Genomic DNA, 20,518 nt, shown 5'->3' with positions numbered 1-20,518 from the left:
CAAAGGCATTTTGGAGTATCAAAAGTAATGCTCTGTTTTATTCTTTTACTTACTGTTACATGCCTTCTTTATATTGGCCCCAAAGCATATAGAATGTGAATATTTAGGCAATATTCATATACAATTTGTACAATAGAAAGGACTGTGCCCTCTGCAATAACAGGGGGTTGGACATTTCGGGCCTGTTCATAAAGGCATGTTGAAAAGTAAAGTAGCACCTCAGTAGTACTACTTTTCGTTACCATAAAGGCTTTTGTGAGTCAGTCCCTTACTTGATACTATACATATTGCACTTAGTGATCAATGCCTGGATTACTTGCTAGTGATTTTCATTGCACAGTCACGTTCTTTCTCATCAAATGCCTTTATAGGTGGACTATTGCTTGTGCACAAACAAATTAACAAGCAAATAGAATGATATTTAAACATAATTGCACCCTAAGTGGAGCCTGCCTATAAGATCCTATAATCCCGTCCTCACTTCCTGGTCATCATAAACCCTTTATAAAAAGCCTGGACAACTGTCCACCTGGAAGGTGTGGAGGAGTACAGGACTGTAACAAATAGAGTAGTACATTATATCCTCGCCCACTTTTCCTCGTCCCGGTTATTATAAATGAGGAATTGGCAAGCTAAGAGCAGGTGCCCAGACCCCAAAATAAGAGTCGGACACAGAAAGTGTCGTTGTTAGACTCGGGGATCTCTGATTGGCGCAAGGATGTCCTTGTGTTAAGCAGGGGCCCTCTCCTCCACGTCAGGGCAAAGGATAACCCCTTTTGGAATGACCCTTGCTCACCCTCTAGGTGCGTGGCGTGAGCAGCCAAGGCGATTCTTCAGGCGTTGTTGGTTAAGCACTTATAATCACACACACAGTAAATACATCAATCCCCCCAGAAACGGACACCAGGCTTAGGTATGTGAAAATACGCTTCTTTATATAAAAATTGTTATCTCAATACGCAGACTTATCACAAGACTAGTAACGTTGTTTCTATGCCACCAGATTATAAAGCAGGCAAACGGTTCCTTAAGCGGATGCTTCTTTAGTCTTTTACCAATGTCACTTGGGAGATTCCAGTCTTGACTTACTTCAGGCCTACCGCGGCTCACGCATCTGTCGTGGGCGCGCCTGCGCCGTGCACAGCTCCCCCCGGCGGCTCCGGGGCAGCGGGAGGTGAGACGGGCGTGCGGTGCGGTGAGGGGTTACGGGGAAATAAGGCGGTGCGGGCCCCGAGCCCGATACTGGAACTCCTTTAGCAACGTTGTGTGGAGAGTCGGCACGGGTCGGAGCGACGCTCAGCTTTGGGAAGTGTTCTTGGGTCCTCAATCAGCGGGTGTGGGTAGGTAGGCAGGCGCGGCCAGCGACCCTTAGCACGGCGGTGCAGGGGGGGTCTCCACAGCGGGGGCGGCGCGGCCTGAGGGGTTCCGAGGATAGCGAAGCGGGGGCACAGGGCACGGTCAGTGCGGCTGGTGACCCGGCGAGGATCACGATCGTCGGACGGATTCCGGCGGGAGGGGTAACAGCGCTTTCAGCGCACTCCAGTGGCAGGCGGTGACAGGGGCGCAGGCAACCTAGCCCGGGGACAGAGAGCGGCTCCGGACGGAGCGGGGCTCTCACGGGGTTAAGGCAGGCAAGCTCCTGAGTGTCACGGCCCTAGGAGGGGGCGATGAGGGGCGCAGTCTCTTTCCAGCGGGATGCACACACGGCTCGAATTGGAGGACGAGCAAAAGCACAGAGAACCCACTGGTCCTGGGGTTCAGTTCAGGGGGCAAGCTCAGATCAAGCCCTTGGAGAATGTTCAAGCACAAAGCAGCAAAGTCTTTTCAGCAAGTCTTTTCCTCTCCTTTCTCAGCAAGGCAAGCAGCAGGCCAGTCCTTCCAGCGTTTTCTTCTCCTCCTAGTCGGGCAGAGGTTCTTTGTGGTAAACAGGATTCTGATTTGCAAGGAGCAGGGCTCCTACTTTTATACCACATTTATTTTGTTCTTTCAGGCCAGGGGGGCCTTCGCATAACCGTTCTCAGTCCTGAGCACTTTGTTGGGGGTATTCTGATTTCTGCTTTCACTGTGAGGGGCAGGCACATCAGCCGCTCCACAGGAGGTGGAGCCGGCATTCAGGGGACAAGTACCTTCAGGAGCACCTTGTGGACAGCGATTCGCCCGTCCTGGGCCAGGTGCAGGCTGAGTCATCAGTCGCTCCCCAGGGGGCGGAGCCAGCATTGTGGTGGTGGAGCACTGCCCTATTCAGAGTCCAAGGGGCACCCCCACCTCCCACCAAGGTGTTCTCCTGCCATTCGCTACCTGTCATCCCCCCAGCCCTGTCACTCACATAGCCCAGACCGTCAGATACACGCACAGCAGAGGCGGCTGAAATGATTAAGCGAGTAAATACTGACTTTCTAAAAGTCGTATTTACAAACCCAGGATAGTAAAATAAACTTGGCTACAAGAAGTATTTTATCATTCCGAGTTCAGGCATACGAAACATATCTCTCTACCATGTTCCCTGAGCCTGCTGGGATTATAAGGTGTAATAATTCCAGCAGCTCATCTGGCCTAATGGGAACAGGTAGCCTTGCAATATTGAACCACGAATATGGCGGTAATTCACTACTAGGACAGGCCACACAACCAGGGCTTGTCCTACCTTACACCTACAACGCACCCTGCCCGCGGGCCTACCATAGGGGTGACTAACATGAGGCTAAGGGAAGGTTCTGGAGGCTGGCAGGTGTGGGCACTTGCCCAGCCAGCGGGACAGTACGGGACTGCACGCGGGGTCTGCAGTGGCAGACCCAGGACACATTTTACACGGCCGCTGTTGTGGGTGGCGCAACCAGCGCTGCAGCCCACTAGCGGCATTGGCATTCACAGGCCCTGGCACTCCGGGTGCACTTTACTGGGGACTGACAGGGAATCCAATAAACCAATCATGTATATCAATTATGAACACTTTATCTAGGGAGCACTTGCGCTGCGGTCACGGATTAGCCGTGGCGCGGCGCCCTGAGCGGACAACACCAGCAAAACAATCGAGGCACACCATCAAAAAGTGGAAGGGAAACTCACGCCAAGGTGCCAGGTCTAACAGTAGTTATGATTGGTACAGTAGGTTGATTCCCCTCCCACCTCCCCATATGCCGCTAGCCAAAGGAAAAACCTAAATCAGTAGACCTCATAACAACTCAGTCCATGCCAAATAGACCTTCAATGCCCCGCCAATAACCAATAAATGTGAGAGTGAGCAGCCTGTTCTGAATCCTCAGAAAACCAAATAGGTAATAGAATGTCCTCAAAAAGATGAATATGGAACACAAGTTTCAGTTAAATTAAGAAATAGGCCATAACAACAACTCTTCTATGAGTCTCAGTTAAGACTGTTTACACAAAAAAAGCCTCCATCTCCATTAAACCTCTGGCAGATGTAGTAGACACCAAAAAGATTATTTTCTAAGTCAAATATTTTATGGAATTTTTCTGACAAGGAACAGGAGTGCCGGCTAAAGCATTAAGTACCAACGGAAGATCACAAGATTGAGTCACAGGCCTTACCCTGGGATGGGCAAAGTCAAAATCTGTTGAGAACCTAGGAGCATAACCCACAGTTGAAGACCAGGGCCCCAAGGTTCTTGAAATACTCCGATATACAGAGAAGTGGTAAGCAATTCCAGCTCTCCTCTATCGCCCCCCCCCTCCCCCCCTCCCCAAAAAAAGCTTCACACTGAATGGTGGACACATTGTGGACCTTGAACCTGAAACAGAAGTTCTAAGATTCCAGCTCTGACTTAAAATGTGTTAAACTAGGGGTTTTGCCTGTCCCAGGGAACCATAAATATGCCTGTTGCTATGTCCCTTTGTGACCTTGCAGCCCTTCAGGTGGTAGGAACGCATGACCCACATAAGTAATAAAGAGTGTATCTATGATCTCCCTCTAAATATCCACACAAATGACTGTAGTGCTCTGCACACCAACTCTGTATGACCTAGAGACCGGAGAAAGAAGGAAGGAAGTAAGTAAGTAAGTTTATTTTATGCAGAAAATTAATTAAAATCATTGCATATGTTGATCATACAAAGAAAGGATAGTTACATGATGATTCAGATTATGTACAGTATAAAAGACAATGTTCTAAAAGTATACAATACAAAAAGGAAAAGGTTAAACATCTTAAAATGTGCAGGCGAGAAAAGATTGTCCATCGTCAAAGGGAAAAACTCTACTTTCCTGGATCATTAGGGAATCTAATCCTGATGTTCATTTCTTGGACCATGTATTATTTTCGATGTCTGAAATTTTATACAGGTTAACAGTAAATTAATCTAAGTTATTTAATCTTTTCTCTGTAATGTCCAAGAATTTTGCAAGGCGGCAATTTAGTTGAATGACGGTCGGATTGAAACATAGGAGTACTGCTTGTCTGCAGGACCTCACGCTTTAGTAGTGATATCCTTATATCTTTCAGTTTGTCACATATGCAGATGATGTGGATAATGTTCTCTTCACCCAGACCACATAATCTACACTTGTAATCTAGTCCTCTTCTTTTCCATGGCAGTAATAAAGCTTTTATAGGTCCGACCACCAATCTTAACTTCAGGAATTTTTGTTTTGTAGAGACCGGAGAAGAATACTTGTATTGATCTCATGGAGTGTTAATAATATAATTCTATGACCTCTCTTAAAGGTACCCCTAGAATTACATTACCTTTAGATTTTTCATGAGCCTATATGTTTCCCTGGACTTGAACGTTGGGATCAGATGACATTACACCCCATTCCTGCCTTGGTTCAGGAGTAACAACTTCCTGTTGAGGGACTCCCTTTTTCAGGGCCTCTTTCAGCAGAGAATCCTTTGGGCAAGTGTTAAACTGCCCTCTGGCTTTCTTGAACCACTGTCAACACTCTGGCATTGGACACAACATTCTTCCACACCTTCCAGAACTCCGAGGTGAACCCCAACTATTTTCTCCTGCACCCCCTAGTAGCCATGAGAACATATGCAGAACTCAGTTGAGGAGGATCATGCTGACATATCTTATACTGGCATATCTGCAATGCATCCATTATTCTTTTGGTAGGATTCCTTGGAATGCCCTCTAAAATCTGATGGGGATTGTCATTTGGAGAGAAGCGCCTCCAAAAAATCTATACTGTAGACATCTGACGAATGGGCTGATCCAGAGAACAGCAGGAACTACTGATCTGGAGTCCTCCAGAGATAGAACAGAAAAGGGCCAAAAATGAGAGTGAAAAGAAGAATGTGATGGGGTACTGTGGACTGTGCGCCTCTTCTTAGAACGCTTGTGTTTAGACTAGTGTCTCCCAGGCCTCTCAGTTTAGGCTGAGTCATGTTTGGATGTAGAACACCCTCCAGAAAACTCCAGCACTCAGCAACCCTCCAGCAGTTAGTACTTCACAGAAAAACACGACCGTAGCACAAAGTAGAAATCAAAGGCAGCACCCCTGACATCACAAGTAACAGTAAGATTTGCAGCTGCCCAACCCCACCTTAAAGAACCCTTGCCTAGAAAATATCAAAAATGAATGGGTAAAACACTTACCCTTCAATAAACCAGCATACCGCCAAATTAAAAAGCTGCCTGAATCAACAAACTCACAGTTGACACAATCTTTTTAGTGTTGCTCCCAACAATGAATAGCGCTGGCTTTTTTTCATATTGCTTCTCAGGTAAGGCAGGTAAAGCTCTTTGTGTACTGCAGCACAACCCCCTCTTACACTTCTCAAAGCAGCTGTTTATAAGCTCGTAGGTAGCAAGGCTACCTGAAAGGGGTTGCAATTTTTGTCAAAAGTGATCTGCTAAACCTGGCAGCAGCCCAAACTTCCAGGAGTCCAAACAAAAACTACGAGCTAAAAGGAAACGGTTAAGTGGCGTTTGCATGAATCTTCCTGGCCACCGGGGGCTTCTTGACATAACACGACTCCACATCTCAGTCTGCTTTGCTCCTACGGCAACCCAGTCTTCTGAGCAGTATGCCCAGAATATCATGCACAAAGTGCAGTCGAAGTGATAAAGACGCTGTGCAAAGTAGAGCTAGTGAAGCTCTCCGGTCACACACAGGCAAGAGCCAACGACTTCAGATACCGTGGTTGGGCCGAGCACTCCTAAAGTAAGAGCAGCGGCATACACATCGAGACCTGCTTATGGAAAAGAAAAAAACTTTAGAATATTTACTCCTACCTGCTTGTAAATGGCGTAGCGGCACATAATAAAATGGGAAGTGAGTATGGGCATGTGGTCCCTTGTAGGGAGACTCTACCTAGCGTGACATTATGTTTAAATCCCGTTCCGTCTGCTTGTTATTTTGTCTCTGCACACAGTTAATAAATACCTCAGAAGCACTGGCATAGGAAAGCGTGGACGACAGGGCAATGGCATCTGCCTTTCTGAAACAGTAATATGTTATTGTAATATGATCTTTCTAAAATTCCACAACTAAAAGGAATGACATTGTAAATGGTGGCACTAATTAGAATGCAAAACAAAAATGAAAGGTCATCTTAATATTACAAGCTAATGAAAAATTTCCTAGCTAACGTAACGGAAAGTTTCAATTCTATTAAGGACGCGGAGGCGAGGATTATGCCTTCTTTCTTCACTTTAATGCATAGCAGCGAAGATATAACAAAAACTACATTTCCCATGGAACAAAGGGAACATGCAGTCACAACAAGAAAACATGGTAACAACCAATCACAGCACATAAATCCAGTGTCCAATCAGGGCTCAGGCAGCCCAACATAGTCCTTCAACAGTTTCCTCTCCTCCTCTTTCTGAACGCGTAGCCAGCCTCTCTCCGCTCTTCAGGCATCCTGTTTGTTGGAGTCTGAGCCTGAGGACAAGAGGAATATATTAACGGAGGAACCACTGAGAAATTATCACAAAAGAGTCATCCACATTGCAAACAGAGTCATAAGCATTTGAATTAACAACCTTACGGGGAGGGGTCTCCTCCAGGAACCCTGGGCGGGATAATCCTCGCCTCTGAGTCCTTAATAGAATTTAAACTTTCCGTTACGTTAGCTAGGAAATGTTTCATTCTATGTCAGGACTGGAGGTGAGGATTATGCTTGTTTAAAGCTTGCCCACAACCAAATTAGCCATATTCGCTTGAATGTGGAGTCTGAAGACATGTCTGCCACGTTGAGAATATCCTCAAGACACGCCCCTAGACTGAAGGCTTTAGAAGCCATGGCACCCCTAGCGGAGTGTGCCCCAAACTGGTTAAGGTTGATACCTGCTTCCTGCTTCACCCAACGAACCCATCTGGCAATCGTGGGTGAAGAAACCGCTTTAAAGGGCTTTCGCAGCGAAATGAGAAGCTGCCTCCACCCTGGGGGACGGAACTCCTCCGTCATCTCTTCTTAAGGCAACGAACCACACAAAGCTTCGGGGAATCCGAAAATTGTGGGTAGGAAATTGATCTGGTATGGCACTTAGTGCCCCTGAACAAAGTAAATGTCACCCCCTCAGGGGTCAAAATTCTGCTAGAGATGTCCAGAGCCCGTACGTCGGACACCCGGAGAGATACCTATTCTGATGCCAGGATAAAAACAGGTTAAGGACTTGATTCACGTCCCAGAGAGCGGAATAACGCGGCTCCGGGGGTAGGGACAGGCGTATGCCCCGCAATAGACGACAAAACAAGGGGTGTTCACCCACCGGAGCACCATCCACTGGGATGTGCCCAGAAGAGATAGCTGACCGGAAGGTATTAACCGATCGATAAGCCAAACCCTCGGAGGCCAGTTGGGCCAAAAAGTTCACTATATGCACCACGTCCGTGACCAAGGGATCGAAACCCCGTCGCAAACACCAACGGGTCCATCTGTTCCATGCGGATCTGTACCTCTTGACAGTACTGTCCTCCCACGCCTTAGAGATAAAGGACTCAGCCTCTCTCGAAAGGCCAGCGACTTCCCATCTACTCCGGAAATCCGCCATGCCATGAGTCTCAGTGAGTTCGTGGATACTAGAGGATGGGGAGACCCGTCCGGACTCATGAGGAGAGTCGGAAACTGGGGGAGTAGGATTGGAAAATCCCAAGAAAGTTCCAGAAGAACTGGAAACCACACTTGGGACCTCTACAGCGGAGTGCTCACCACCAGATCTGCCGCTTGCCTGCAAACTTGTGCAGTTACCCTCGTGATCATTGCAAAAGGTGGGAACGCGTATCCCAGATCCGCACTCTCAAGTCTGGAGGAAAGCATCCGTCGTCGCTGCCAGAGGGTCCGGCCGCCAGTTGAAAAAACGCGGGACTTAGTGATCTAGTCGGGATGCAAACAGGTCCACCGAAAAAGGACCCCAAAGGGCGCTCAGCCTCGCAAAAACCGACTGGTCCAGGCGCCAGAGACTGGAATCCCTGAAGTGGCGAGTTTGCAAATCGGCTTCCAGATTGTCTCGGCCCGGGAGATACTCTGCCGTGACAGAGACCCGATTGTCTAGGCAGTACTGCCAAAAACCTGCCGCCAGATCCGACAGGGCCTTTGACTTAGTACCCCCCAGATGATTCACATAACGGACCGCCGAGTTGTTGTCCATTTTTAGCAGTACACAAGACTGCACTGAAACTCTCGTCCAACAACGTACTGCGAAGGACCCTGCCAGAAGCTCCAAACAATTTATGTGCAACTTCAGTTAGTCGGGTGACCACAATCCTCCTGTAGAGAGGTCTCCGCACCTGGCACCCCAACCGAGCCTGCTGGCATCCGATTCTATAACCATGTCCAGGGCGGAACCGAAGATTGCCCTTCCATTCCACATCCACCACTGTATTTCAGACCTTGCCTCGACAGACAAGAGGACTTTGTGTGATTTACAGATACCCTTTGCGGAGGAAAAATCCTTTGAGGCGTTGCAGAGCTCTGTAATGAAGCGGGCCCGGGAAGATGGCTTGTATGGAGGCGGACAGTAGACCCACCACCCGAGCCAACTGGCGAAGGGAAATCTTTTGTTTGGCCAGAACCCGATGCAGTTTGTGACGAATTTTGGTCACTTTCCTGCTGGGAAGGCTGAGTGTGGAGGTAGTGGAGTCTATGATGAATCCCAAGAATGTAATGCTCTGGGTAGGCCGCAACAGAGATTTCTTCTCGTTGATAACAAAACCTAGATCCTGAAGGAGTGATACCGCCATCTGAAGCTGTTGCAGAAAGCAGCGGGGGCAAGCTGCCATCAAAAGAAGATCGTAGAGGTAAACGATCATCCTGACACCCCTGGACCTTAGGAATTCTACCGCCGGTCTGAGAACCTTGGTGAAACACCAAGGAGCCGACGAGAGGCCGAAGGGAAGAGACGTGAACTCGTAAGTGTGGTGACCCCAGAGGAATTGTAGAAACCGTCGATGGGGCAGGAAGATCGGAACCACTAGATAGGCATCTTTGAGGTCCAAACGGACCATCCAATCGAGGGGCCGGAGGACATCCCTGAGAAGATGGATCCCCTCCATCTTGAAATGAAGATAACCCAGCCATTGATTGAAGTCGCTCAGGTTCATCACCGGTCTCTTGCCGCCGTTGGTCTTGTCGGCCAGAAAAATGTTGCTCAAGAATCCCCGGGCGTGCTGGGTCGTAAGGGAAACAGCGCCCTTCCGGAGAAGAGAAGAAACCTCTTCGTCCACCAAGAGAGCATCCTGCACCGAGAACTGGATAGGGCGAGGAGGGGATCTTTGCACGGGTGTCCCTTCGAACTCTATGTGGAAACCCCTCACAGTTTGCAAAACCCATGCATCTTGCGTGATAGTCAACCAAACCGGGAAACACCTTGCCAACCGCCCTCCTATGTCTTGTGGAGAAGAAGGGACAACTCTCACCTGGGCTAGAGGCTGCAGCTCCACCACGGTATCCTCTCCCTTTACCCCGCTTTCCTCGGTGGGGTAAAAGTTCCCGAACCTGGACTGGCCCTGGTATTGTCCGGAGCCTCTCTGGTTGGTCTGGTGTTGCTGACGAGCGGCCCCTTCCTCGGCCGGCCCCGCGAAAAACACGGGGGAACACCTTTTTAATGGTAGTCTGCGCTCGGTCTAGCGAGGTGAAGGTGTTAACAAATTTACCGATCTCCTTCACAAAAGGCTCGCCAAAAAGACCACCCTGGGCGACAGCGCCCGCTTCAGAATCCGCCAGGTCCCCTAACTTTGGGTCAATCTTAATTAAAAGAGACCGGAGGTACTCTGTAGAGAGAGCACAATTAGCATTGCCCATGAAGATACAACACGTTGTGCCCAGCTTGAAAGGGTCTCGGGGGAAATGATAGAGCCGGACTCCTTTGCCTCCTCCGCAATATCCAATATTTTTGTGATCGGGCCTAGGGCGTCTAGGAGTTTATCCTGGCAGGCCCTCCAGGATCTGTCTATCCCCTTTTTGGGGTCCCTTATAAACTTCTGGAGAAAAATGCCCATCCGCGGGTCAATTTCCGGTGTCAAAGCTACTTTGCCTTCCAGGGAGGGGGGGGGGGGGGGGCACTCCGCCTGCAAACAATTGCAAGCTTGCTTTTCAAGGAGGCGTCTGATATGGGCGGCCACATAAGTAGCTACCTTGTCAGCTGGGGTCCACTCAGAGGAGCGCTGGTGCACTATATCGTTGGGATCCAACATGTCAGCGGTGCTCGGGGGATCCTGGGATGTCCCAGGAAGCTGACGGGGTGGAGAAACCGGCACTGGAGCAGGGGGAACCGCTGGCCGAGAAGCCATGAAGGCCTGCCTAAGGCGGTCAAAAGCATCCCCACCGGCACCCTCCTCACGGGAACGTTTAGGCGGAGGGGAGCTGAGTGGGTCATGAGAAGAAGTGGTTGGAGTCTGGGAGGGAGGGGAGCAATCTGCTGTGAAAGTCTGGAAAAAGCCTGCTCAATTTGGTGTGAGAGCCTATCCTCTAAGGGAGAAATGGCCTGGTCAACCGTCCTATAAATAGAGGTATCCACTGCCTCATAGAAGGCGTCGCCCCAGGGCATGTCAGCGAGGGGGGGTCTTCCTCCTCCTGAAAATCGTCATAGAAATCCCTGACGCTGAAGACTGACTAATGTCGTGCAATAACACCAAGTGGATCCCACTGAGCCTGCAAAATGAGGCCTCCACAGGCTGGGTGACAGCCAAAATACTTCCAAGAGTGCGGGGAAACCGCAGAATCAACGGGTTCAAGCCCAGGGACAAAAATGCTGGCAAGGAATAATCAACAAACCCCTTTTCACGGGGCCAACTGGTCTGGGTAAAGTCCCTCTACATGCACCCCCAAAAGTACAAGACCTCGCAGGCGTTTAACAGCGCAAGCTGCACATACAGGCTCTGCCTTCACAAGGTATATTGGGCCAAGGCACAGAGCCTGGGGCACAATAAAAGCGGCAATGCAAACATTACTCTGCTGCGTTACAACCGTTCAGGTGTCTCCCTCAGACCAGTGCTCCACAACAACAAACGCGGGCGCGACGTTTGAAACTCTCTGAAGAGAGATCAAACGACGCGCCGCGCTTGCACTGCCTCCCGCGCCCTCTAGCGGCGGGAGGTCCGGAGCCACCGCCAGCAAAGAGCCGCGTAGGAACGGGGAAACCGTGCCCGCGGTTTACTCTCCGCAGCGTAGCCCACACGCTGCGGGAGATTGTAGATAAGAGCGCTTTTCAGGCGCTATCAAAACAAAGCAGTGCACGCGAACGCAAGCTAAGGCATAACAAAATTCACACCATTTAAAAAATAGGCAGAGAACGGCACGAAGCAGCGCTCGCTACAGCACAAGCAAATTTACCACACCAAAGTACATGAAAGCACAAAACGGGAAAATAAGCCTGAATGGTACTTATCTTGCTGCGTAGCAGCGAAGAAAGAGGAGGAGAGGACACTGTTGAAGGACTATGTTGTGCTGCCTGAGCCCTGATTGGACACTGGATTTATGTGCTGTGATTGGTTGTTACCATGTTTTCTTGTTGTGACATGTTCCCTTTGTTCCATGGGAAATGTAGTTTTTGTTATATCTTCGCTGCTATGCATTAAAGTGAAGAAAGAAGGCATAATCCTCGCCTCTAGTCCTGACATAGAATTTGTTCAGGACAACATTTGTTGGTACTTCGATTTATAGACCAAGGTCCGTAGACTATTTCGTTTCAGCATAACCTTATTTAAGTTGCTGCCTATCCTTGCTTTACGTGCACAATTCTTTTTGTTTTCCCTTCTCACCTCATGTACTCCTTCAATTCAGTAACTTGGATCTTCTACTTGTCTCATGTTTGGGGATTTTGAAACTATGCATGTATGAAAATGGCACGATTTGCCGTGTTGGTGAGGCCTTGTTCTATGAAACACCAAAAGGTGATCAAAAGGTGAGCCAACCAGTTTCTAGCAAAGGATCACAGTATTGATATATCGTGTTTTGAATTGTGTATACATTTTTTATTAGGTAAGCGATAGCATTTGCCCCTCTTATGTCTTGAGAAAGCTTAATGTAAATAGAATGCAATTTGCCATGTCCTGCTTGTGCCTGGACGCCAGCAACCGCTAAAACAGAAAAAGTAAACTCAGTGCACGGTCTTGTACTAATTTTAAAATAAAAGAAAAAAATAGACTTGAAGTGCCCTGCCATTTTCCAAATGTTGTACTCAAATATACGGATAGTTTTCAATTAATTATTATTATTTTTAATTTCCTTCCAACTGTTACTTGCCACAACGATGGTACTGAAGTATTTATTCATATATGTTTTGGCCAGTTACTCAAATAAATTACTACAAATACCATAATTTATTCCAACACTAGCCTCAGCAAAACTAGTTAGCTTTACACTCAACTTACCTCTCATTTACACTGTGGGCACTAATACCCTTTATTTGTGTAGAGTTTAAGGATCAGTAGTCCCAGCCTTTTATTGCCCACGCGGTTTATTCTTTACCAAGGACATTACTTTAAGTTGCCTTGCATTGTTCCATATCGACCAGGGAAAGAATACTTGTGTTGTAGATATTTATGCCCACTTGCTTTTGAAACAACTTAGTAGACAAAAAGCAAGCAAATGTATTTTGGAATAGAACCAAATACACAGCGTCCCTTGCACCTCTTGCTTGCTCGCACTCACTCTCTTTCTTTCTCTGTCCCTCATTGGCCCCCCACATGCATACGCACTAATAATCTCTGCTCTAGTTTATAATTTAATGTAAAAAAATTAGATGGATAATACAGAGCGTTTCATGGAGTCTTACGGTGGACCTAAGCTCAAGTCCTTGATCGAAATCGGCCCCTCCCATAATTCTATAGACACTAATCTTCAGTACTTCAGTGTCATCAGAGTTGTTCAACCATGGCTGGAACAAGACAATGTATTGAGATTGACTCACTCAGCCAAGCTACCCTTTCTCTGTGCAGTTTTTTCCCTTACTGTGCGCTCAGTAATAATCTTGCAGCTAGCTCAGGCTTCATGGATGCACTTGTGCAGTTGACCATGCTCACTTACCGTATGTCTCCATTCTCTCCAAATCAGCTGCATCTCCACAACCTGTTTACTTACCCCTGTCGCAGCCCAGCCTGAAAGTTAACCTCTAAAAAGCAGCCTTATTGGAGCATAGTAATGTAATGCAACATTATTTTGTTTCCTGCAGCGGATTCTACTCGGCTTCTGTCAGCCAATGATCTAATGGAAATAGCCCAAGGAGTCTCTGATATGACTATAGCTCATGAAATAATAATGAACCAAAACTTCCAGCTGAAAGAAATAGTCTTCCCTTCAGGCAGGTAAGTTCTAGAAACTCAATGTTCATCCTGCTTTTCCAACACAGTCTCTTTGTTTAGTTATTCATACAGAATTTTAGAATGTGCTGTTGTTCTCTAGGTCACTTCTGAGAACCTCACTTTTCCTAACCAAGACTTCTTCTGTAATTTATTTATATATTTTGAGATTTTTATAAAACTAACCAGACCCACCAGGGTAGCGGCACACTTTACATAGGAGCAGAAGTAAATAAATGCGTACATGAGTCTACATAGTCCATAGCAAAATGGAAGGTATTGAGTTTAGACAGATATGATGATATAAAATAAGGATTAGTAAAGAGGAGGTGTGTAGTTGGCGACCTGTCCTAACTTCAACTGAAGTTGAGAGTAAGACTTGAAACACTTGCAAGAGACCATATGGTGGAAGTAAGACTTGAAACACTTGTAAGAGACCATATGGTGGATTTGACCTAATAGTAGGGGGTTTGTGGAAGATGGTTCTATAGACTATGGATGTACTCCATGATAATGTTTGTTTAGGGTTCTTGTTTTCTCGAAGGGTGGCATATCCAGACAGAGAATATGCTTTAGAGTTCCCCATATGGTGAGTTTCTGTATGAAGTAGTTTGCTGATTTCCCATATGTATAGCCTTATAGGTTATATAAAAGTGACCCTAAGGATTCAGGGGTCAGATCTTCTGACTCTGAAAACCATGCAAGCAACACCACTGAAAGCTACTTTTTAATGGGCTAGGGGAATTTTTTCAGGCCGTTCACTAGTAAGGTGTTGCTGTGATCCAGTCTATATGATATTTTAAAAGTTATCAGGAGGGATACAAAAATGTAATTCCTCTTAGGAGTTTGAGGTCTTCGGCTTCTTTAGTTAAAATATTGAGATGGGCGAGCAGATTCAGGCTTTAGTCAAGAATGAATCATAGGGGCAGAGCATAGCTCAGAACTGAGCGGCTGTTTCCTGTGTGCTTCTCTTCCACTCTGCTGATTTTGGGGCTGTTTCCTGTGCGCTTCTCATCCACTCTGCTGATTTTGGGTGATTTCCCGTGATACTGAAGATCTTTAGCACCTCTGTGTAACATTGCTGGGTCGGTGAGGAGATTGTGGCTTCTCCTGTGTGATCCATAATGCCAGAGACGCCTACCTGCTGATTAATGAATGATGGAAGCCATAGTTTCCTGGCATATCGGAGCCCTCTTAAGACAGCGGCTGCACTCTGAACACACCATTGTTTCACTCAAAAGAGACCTAGTCACTGGGAAGATGTGTGATGGTGAGCATGAGAAGTCAAAGCTCAAGGGGAGATTGTGAGCGTCATGCATATACTTCCCTGGTGGAGCAGTGAAAGGCTCGAACATTTAAGGAATAGCTGGTGTGTTTAGAGTGATTCTGTGATTGAGACTGCGCTCCCCAAAAACTCTCTAATCCAGTAAGTAGGAGTTTATTGTGATGCTCCTAAAACCTGCATATGGTTCTAGTTCTGCTACTAAGGCCTGTGGGGATGCTCTGGCATGGTGGATTCTAAGATGTTGGGGAAGCTGCTTCATGGTGTATGTTAGTGACAACAGTGGTGACAACATGGAGGTCCTGTAGGTTAGCGCCTTATGCCAAACTTGCTCTGTGGACCCTGGAGGCACTTTTTGGTGGAATCTGGGGAACCTCTTGGACTGCTTACTGTGAGGGACAATGCTGTGGCCATAGGCACTGATGTCCATCTGTGAGCATTACTCTATACCTTTTCTGGTGTGACACTGAATTCTCTTGGTTGCTAATGTGCCTTATGGTGGCTACTCTTGCTGTTTCCTAGAATTGCGTTCACTGTTCTGAATCCTAGTCAATTCTGAGGGCATGGTTGCTACTGCCGGTCATTCATGCATTCATGCATGGTGTGATCTTCTGGGAACCAGACACTAATCTACCCTTGACTGCCAGCAGTGATGAGCACGCAGAAGGGCTTGCTGGGATATTGGACACCAGCGAGATCAACTAAATCAATGGAGTGCTATGCGAGGGCCTTTGGTACGTAGACATGTTCAGCCTTAAAGGAATCCATCATAGCTATAACCAAGACAGATCTCTGGCACGGTCAAGTGAACGTTAAAAGAGCACTACTAAAGCTTCTCATCCTAGAAGGAATCTCTGAGATAGGACTTTGGATTAGAAGAGAGAATATGTGAAAGGAGGACCCGAGGGTCCAGAACTAGAGTTGTTTATTGTGGGCATGGTATCACTGTTGGGGGATGGGCAAGTGCAATTTTTGATTGGACCAAAGAGACAGGGTGGACTCAAAACGCCCAGCCAATGAGCATGAGACTGAGGGGATGTCTTAGTAAAATTCCATAATTACTTAAAGCAGTATTGAAAGCCATCTGAAAAGTCAGGGAGATCTCTGTCCAAGGAATTCTTGGGCATGCTCTTTGAGGACATTTCCACAGTGACCCCTCAAAGGAGAGGTTTGTAAAAGCCCATCACAGACAAACTTAAAGAGATTAAGATGCAACATAAATATGCATTTCTCTACTGAGACCACTTTTGAGGAGGATGATCAGACTCATCACTTTTTAAGTTAGTGTGGTGGCTGTCCAATTTCTGAAAACCTCACTACAGGACATTGGTGCCGCTGAAGTCTCAAGCTCATCTTGTCTCTGCCTTCTTTCACACAACCAAATTCTGTGTCCACTGCATGCGCCACGTCTTAAAGGATGTAGTTTTAGGGATTCCTAATCTCTTATCCCCTCTTATTCACCCAATATTGAATGTATGTGGGATACCACACCACCAGATATAAAGCATAAGGATATTGGGAGTCGCAAAGGAGTTTGGAGTGAGCGGGAAGCGCATCATAGGTTCTGATCAGTCTCAAGTAGGCAGATTGTAAAGGTCGAAATAGCACTGGAGATGGCAACGGAAGGCAGTCTTTTGCTCAAGACAGATGATCTGTGATTATAACCATTCTTTTAGTTATTAGGAAGGGGTAAAACAGTTGGCTAACGGGGATGTGGAATTCCTATAGCCCGACGCCCGGGACATATTGTTGTGGGTCAAGGGCAACAAGTTTTCATGTGTATTTTGTCCTTGGCACAAGTAGGCCCAACCCCTTACAGCACAAACCCTTTGGATTACAATGCCATGTTATGGATCAGGGAAGGGTATTGTCTGCAGTTAAGGTAATATTTGTGTCCATATGTTAGTGCTGTTCAAACTTGTATTTATGGCTCATTAATGCAAAGTCTTTATCATTAGGGTGAGCGCTCTAAGTAAATGTTGTAAGCTCTGACTGCACTACTGACAGTGGTTCGAGTATAAAAATGTGTACACACGTTTTCAGTGTTTAGCAATATGAGGCTATGTATAATGCTCCCAGAATACTCTCTCATTAGATGCAAATATTTGCAGAAGCTAAAAGCAGGATTGAGATTCTTTGCTTTCAAAATAAAATGTTCACAAAAAAATGCAAAAACATTTAGCTAAACGTCTGTAAAATTTCAGGTACTATTTCCTTGCACCATCATTTAGTAAATTATGTTGATGTATGCTAGTATTTCCCTAAAATATCCATAATGGAAAATCAGTGTAACCAGTTTTAATAAGATTATGGGAAACAAAAATAAACAAGCACTGGTAAAGCCATTAGGTTAGAAATTGTTGTTCAGCTTTTTGGTTTTTTCAATGTGTGACTTGTTTTGGCATGGCTTATGTAAAACCTTATTGGTGTGGGAGCTGCCAGACACTTGCCATTACAACAAACATTGGCAAAAGCAAAAATGTTTTGGTCTCAAAAAGCACACATTGCCACAGTAGTACCTGGCAATGGACAAATAGGACTGTGTCGATATGCTCCTTGTGAAAGAACAGATTTCTGTGACTTACAGTGAAGCTAGCCGATAGAGAGAGAGAGAATTTTAATAAACACAAAACGTCATGGTTAACATCAAACCTCATTAGGGGCCCAAATATTAAATAGTCTCCAAAGTGCACCCATGGTAAATGTCCTTGCATTAAGTGCAGATATGCGGCTTTCGTGAATTCACAAGACTTTACAGAAGTAGGCCAAGAAATAGTACTCCTAGAAAATATTTCTGAACTGCATTTTAGCACGAGCAAATATGCAGGTGATTTGCTCATGCGAAAATCTGATTGTTTGCAAGTTCACTCTCCCTCCAACCACTTTTTTCCCAACCCTGGAAGAAGATGTATGTCTGTAATTGTCCAACCTTTCTCAGTATGGGAAAAGATTAGAGAAGACTTGGTGAAAACCCTTAAAACATGCAAGTTAGTAGGTTTGCACAAACTCAAAAGGGCATTCCAACGCTGGAACTATTGCTTACCACTACATTCAGCCCCAGTATGTAGATCTGTGGAAACGTGGCAATGTAAGGGAATTGCTAGTATTCAAACACTACTATGGAAGGAGCCCTGGCATAATCAGAGAGGCTATTTCAGAGCTCCTATATAATGAGTTTGCTGCCATAATTTGTCACCGCGTTACATGGCACAAAGGGACAAGTGGATTTTTTTCACAGGACAAGTAGAATTATGAAGCAACCTGCCCCATGGACAAGTAGATATTTCATTAACCTCTTGAGTGCCCATGACGAGATGGTCTCGTCATGGGCTGCGGTTGCGCTGTGCCCATGACGAGACTATCTCGTCATGAGCCCCGCCCGCTAATGAAACGCCCGCCACAGGGCGTGGAAAGGGCGGGGCACTCAAGGGGTTAAATTCCACACCCCTGCTAATAGATTACATCGTGGAGTTGTTGGCGCATGAGGGTTTTTGTTTCCCTTTTCTATGGCACTAAAGTATTCTGATGTGGTGTAGAGGATCTACGTCTTGTGATATAATTGTGTTATTTTTGCTAAGGAGGTGGGTGGGGTGTGTGAGTATGGTGTATGGCTGGACAAATTGAGTCCTTTTCACCATTTCTTATGATTGTTGTTGCTTTCAGACCAGCTTTGTGCAGTCTGGAAAGACCATGACACTGGCAGATGCAAACATTTGTTTTGTCATCTTCCTGGCTGTCCTCAGCACAATGTTGCAGTAGTTGTAATTTAAGAGTTTGACAATTACGAGCTAGCCGTAGCTACTGAAGGGCTGAATTGTTGGTGCTCCGTTGTTTTTTTTTCAATTTTTCTTTTCTGTGATCTGTTTGTTTTTATTAACTTTTGAAGTTATAGATACATGAAAGGCATTATACTTTTAGCAGTATCTATGCACGGTGGCTCTTAATAGCAATGGAAAAATATTCTTGCTACACGAAGACTGAGCATTGTAGACATACAAAATGTGCCGATCGCACCGGAATACATATAATGACAACATTCGGTTCACTCCATACATAAGATGAAGTCCAGTCCGGCGTCTGCATGGTTTCGGCAGTCCAATGAGTAGTGCCTTTCTGCTGGTGCAGCGTGGACTTCAGAACAGACATAATATGGTCAAAACAGGTAACCCCCAACAACCCCAACACAGACCGGCATTAGTCCCAATAACTCCATCCCCCCACCTCCCCTTGTTTCCTCAACAACGTATCTCAGCATTACAGACTGACTGTTTCTCCCCCGCATTGACATCTATTGCGTTCACCTTGGTGCCAGCGCTAATTAACACACACATGGAACAATACAGCCGCATACCTCCATAGGTCCGGACATCTACTCCGGGTCCTCGCCCCTCCCCTCGAACTGGCCCCCTGAGCATTCTTCCTCAATCTGCTGAAGTGTCTGGAGCAGCCCCTCCTACTGCGCAGCTATGTGCTCCTTCCTCAATCCCAACGTTTCTTCCCGTCTGATGGCAGTACCCTCCGCCCTGGCCCATGCGGAGAGCGAGTGTCTCCATGCACGCGTGTGAGGTGGGTCCTGCGCCTTCAATCTCTTGGTGAGCAATCGCTTAGCGACCACAAATCCCAGATCCAGGTATCGGGACGCAACTTTCGTAGCTGGGGTTCTACGGAACTGGTGCAACAGATAAACAGTCCAGTCAAAAGGTAGGCTACGACCTGTGCTGATGCGTAGCAGCTCACTGATTGTGTGCCAGTACGTGTGCAGCTTATGGCAACTCCATAGCATGTGAATCAGGCCCACCCCAGGTTCGGTACATCTAGGGCACACTGCATCCGTACGATGGAAATACCTATTGATCGTCTCGGGTGTGAGGTATGCCCTATGTATGATGAACAACTTAATCTGTCGAAACCTCATATTCCTGGGTATGCGTACTGGGCTCTTCAATACCCGTTCCCATTCCCTATCTTCCAGCGGCCTCCCCAGGTCCACTTCTCATTTGCGTCAGAGAGGTTCTAAGTTGATCGCCGCATGGGTTTGCAATGATGCCGCAAACCAGCAGATCAGGTGCCTGCCTCGCCCCATAACGTGGCGGTATTGTATGGTAAGGTGCTGGCTGGATTCTGTAGACATGTCTCCCCATTTAGCAGTCAGGGTTGCAATCAGTGACCGGTGCACTAGGAGCTGTGCTGGTGATAATCCCTTATCCTCAACTAGGGAGTCATTTGGGGCAAGTGTGCCATCACGATACAAATCTCCCAATGTCTGTATGCCAGCATCTCGCCAGTGCGTCAGTGTGTAAGGGAGGTGAGTGTTTGCATCCCGCTAGGAGAACCTTCTAGTGGGAACGCCAGAGCGTATGGGACCAGCACTCTGGTGAGAAACAGGCTTCTACGGTAGCATTCGTACGCCACTGCCAGAAGGAGTGGCGTCGGCGTCACGGCCCTGGTGGTTGGGTGGAAGATTGCAAGGAGCCTCTCCAGGGAACATGGGGGCAGTGTTGATGCTGTATCCTCCCGACCCCTATCCG

General features: G+C 46.9%; 1 protein-coding gene across 6 annotated transcripts in view; it reads left to right on the top strand.

The window, feature by feature from the left end:
• TCP11 (t-complex 11) overlaps window positions 1-20,518 on the top strand; it is a 679,396-nt gene that overhangs the window by 248,995 nt on the left and 409,883 nt on the right. For all 6 annotated transcript variants that reach the window (XM_085645656.1, XM_085645672.1, XM_085645665.1 and 3 more), the window contains exon 3: window positions 13,582-13,714. In XM_085645656.1, the coding sequence (XP_085501782.1) occupies window positions 13,582-13,714 (133 nt within the window). The remainder of the gene's footprint in view (window positions 1-13,581; window positions 13,715-20,518) is intronic.

Source organism: Triturus cristatus, chromosome 1_1 (assembly GCF_964204655.1).
Source record: "Triturus cristatus chromosome 1_1, aTriCri1.1, whole genome shotgun sequence".
Classification (NCBI taxonomy): Eukaryota; Metazoa; Chordata; class Amphibia; order Caudata; family Salamandridae; genus Triturus; species Triturus cristatus.
Note: the sequence above shows the minus strand (reverse complement) of the source record. Positions and strands in the feature narration are given on the sequence as shown.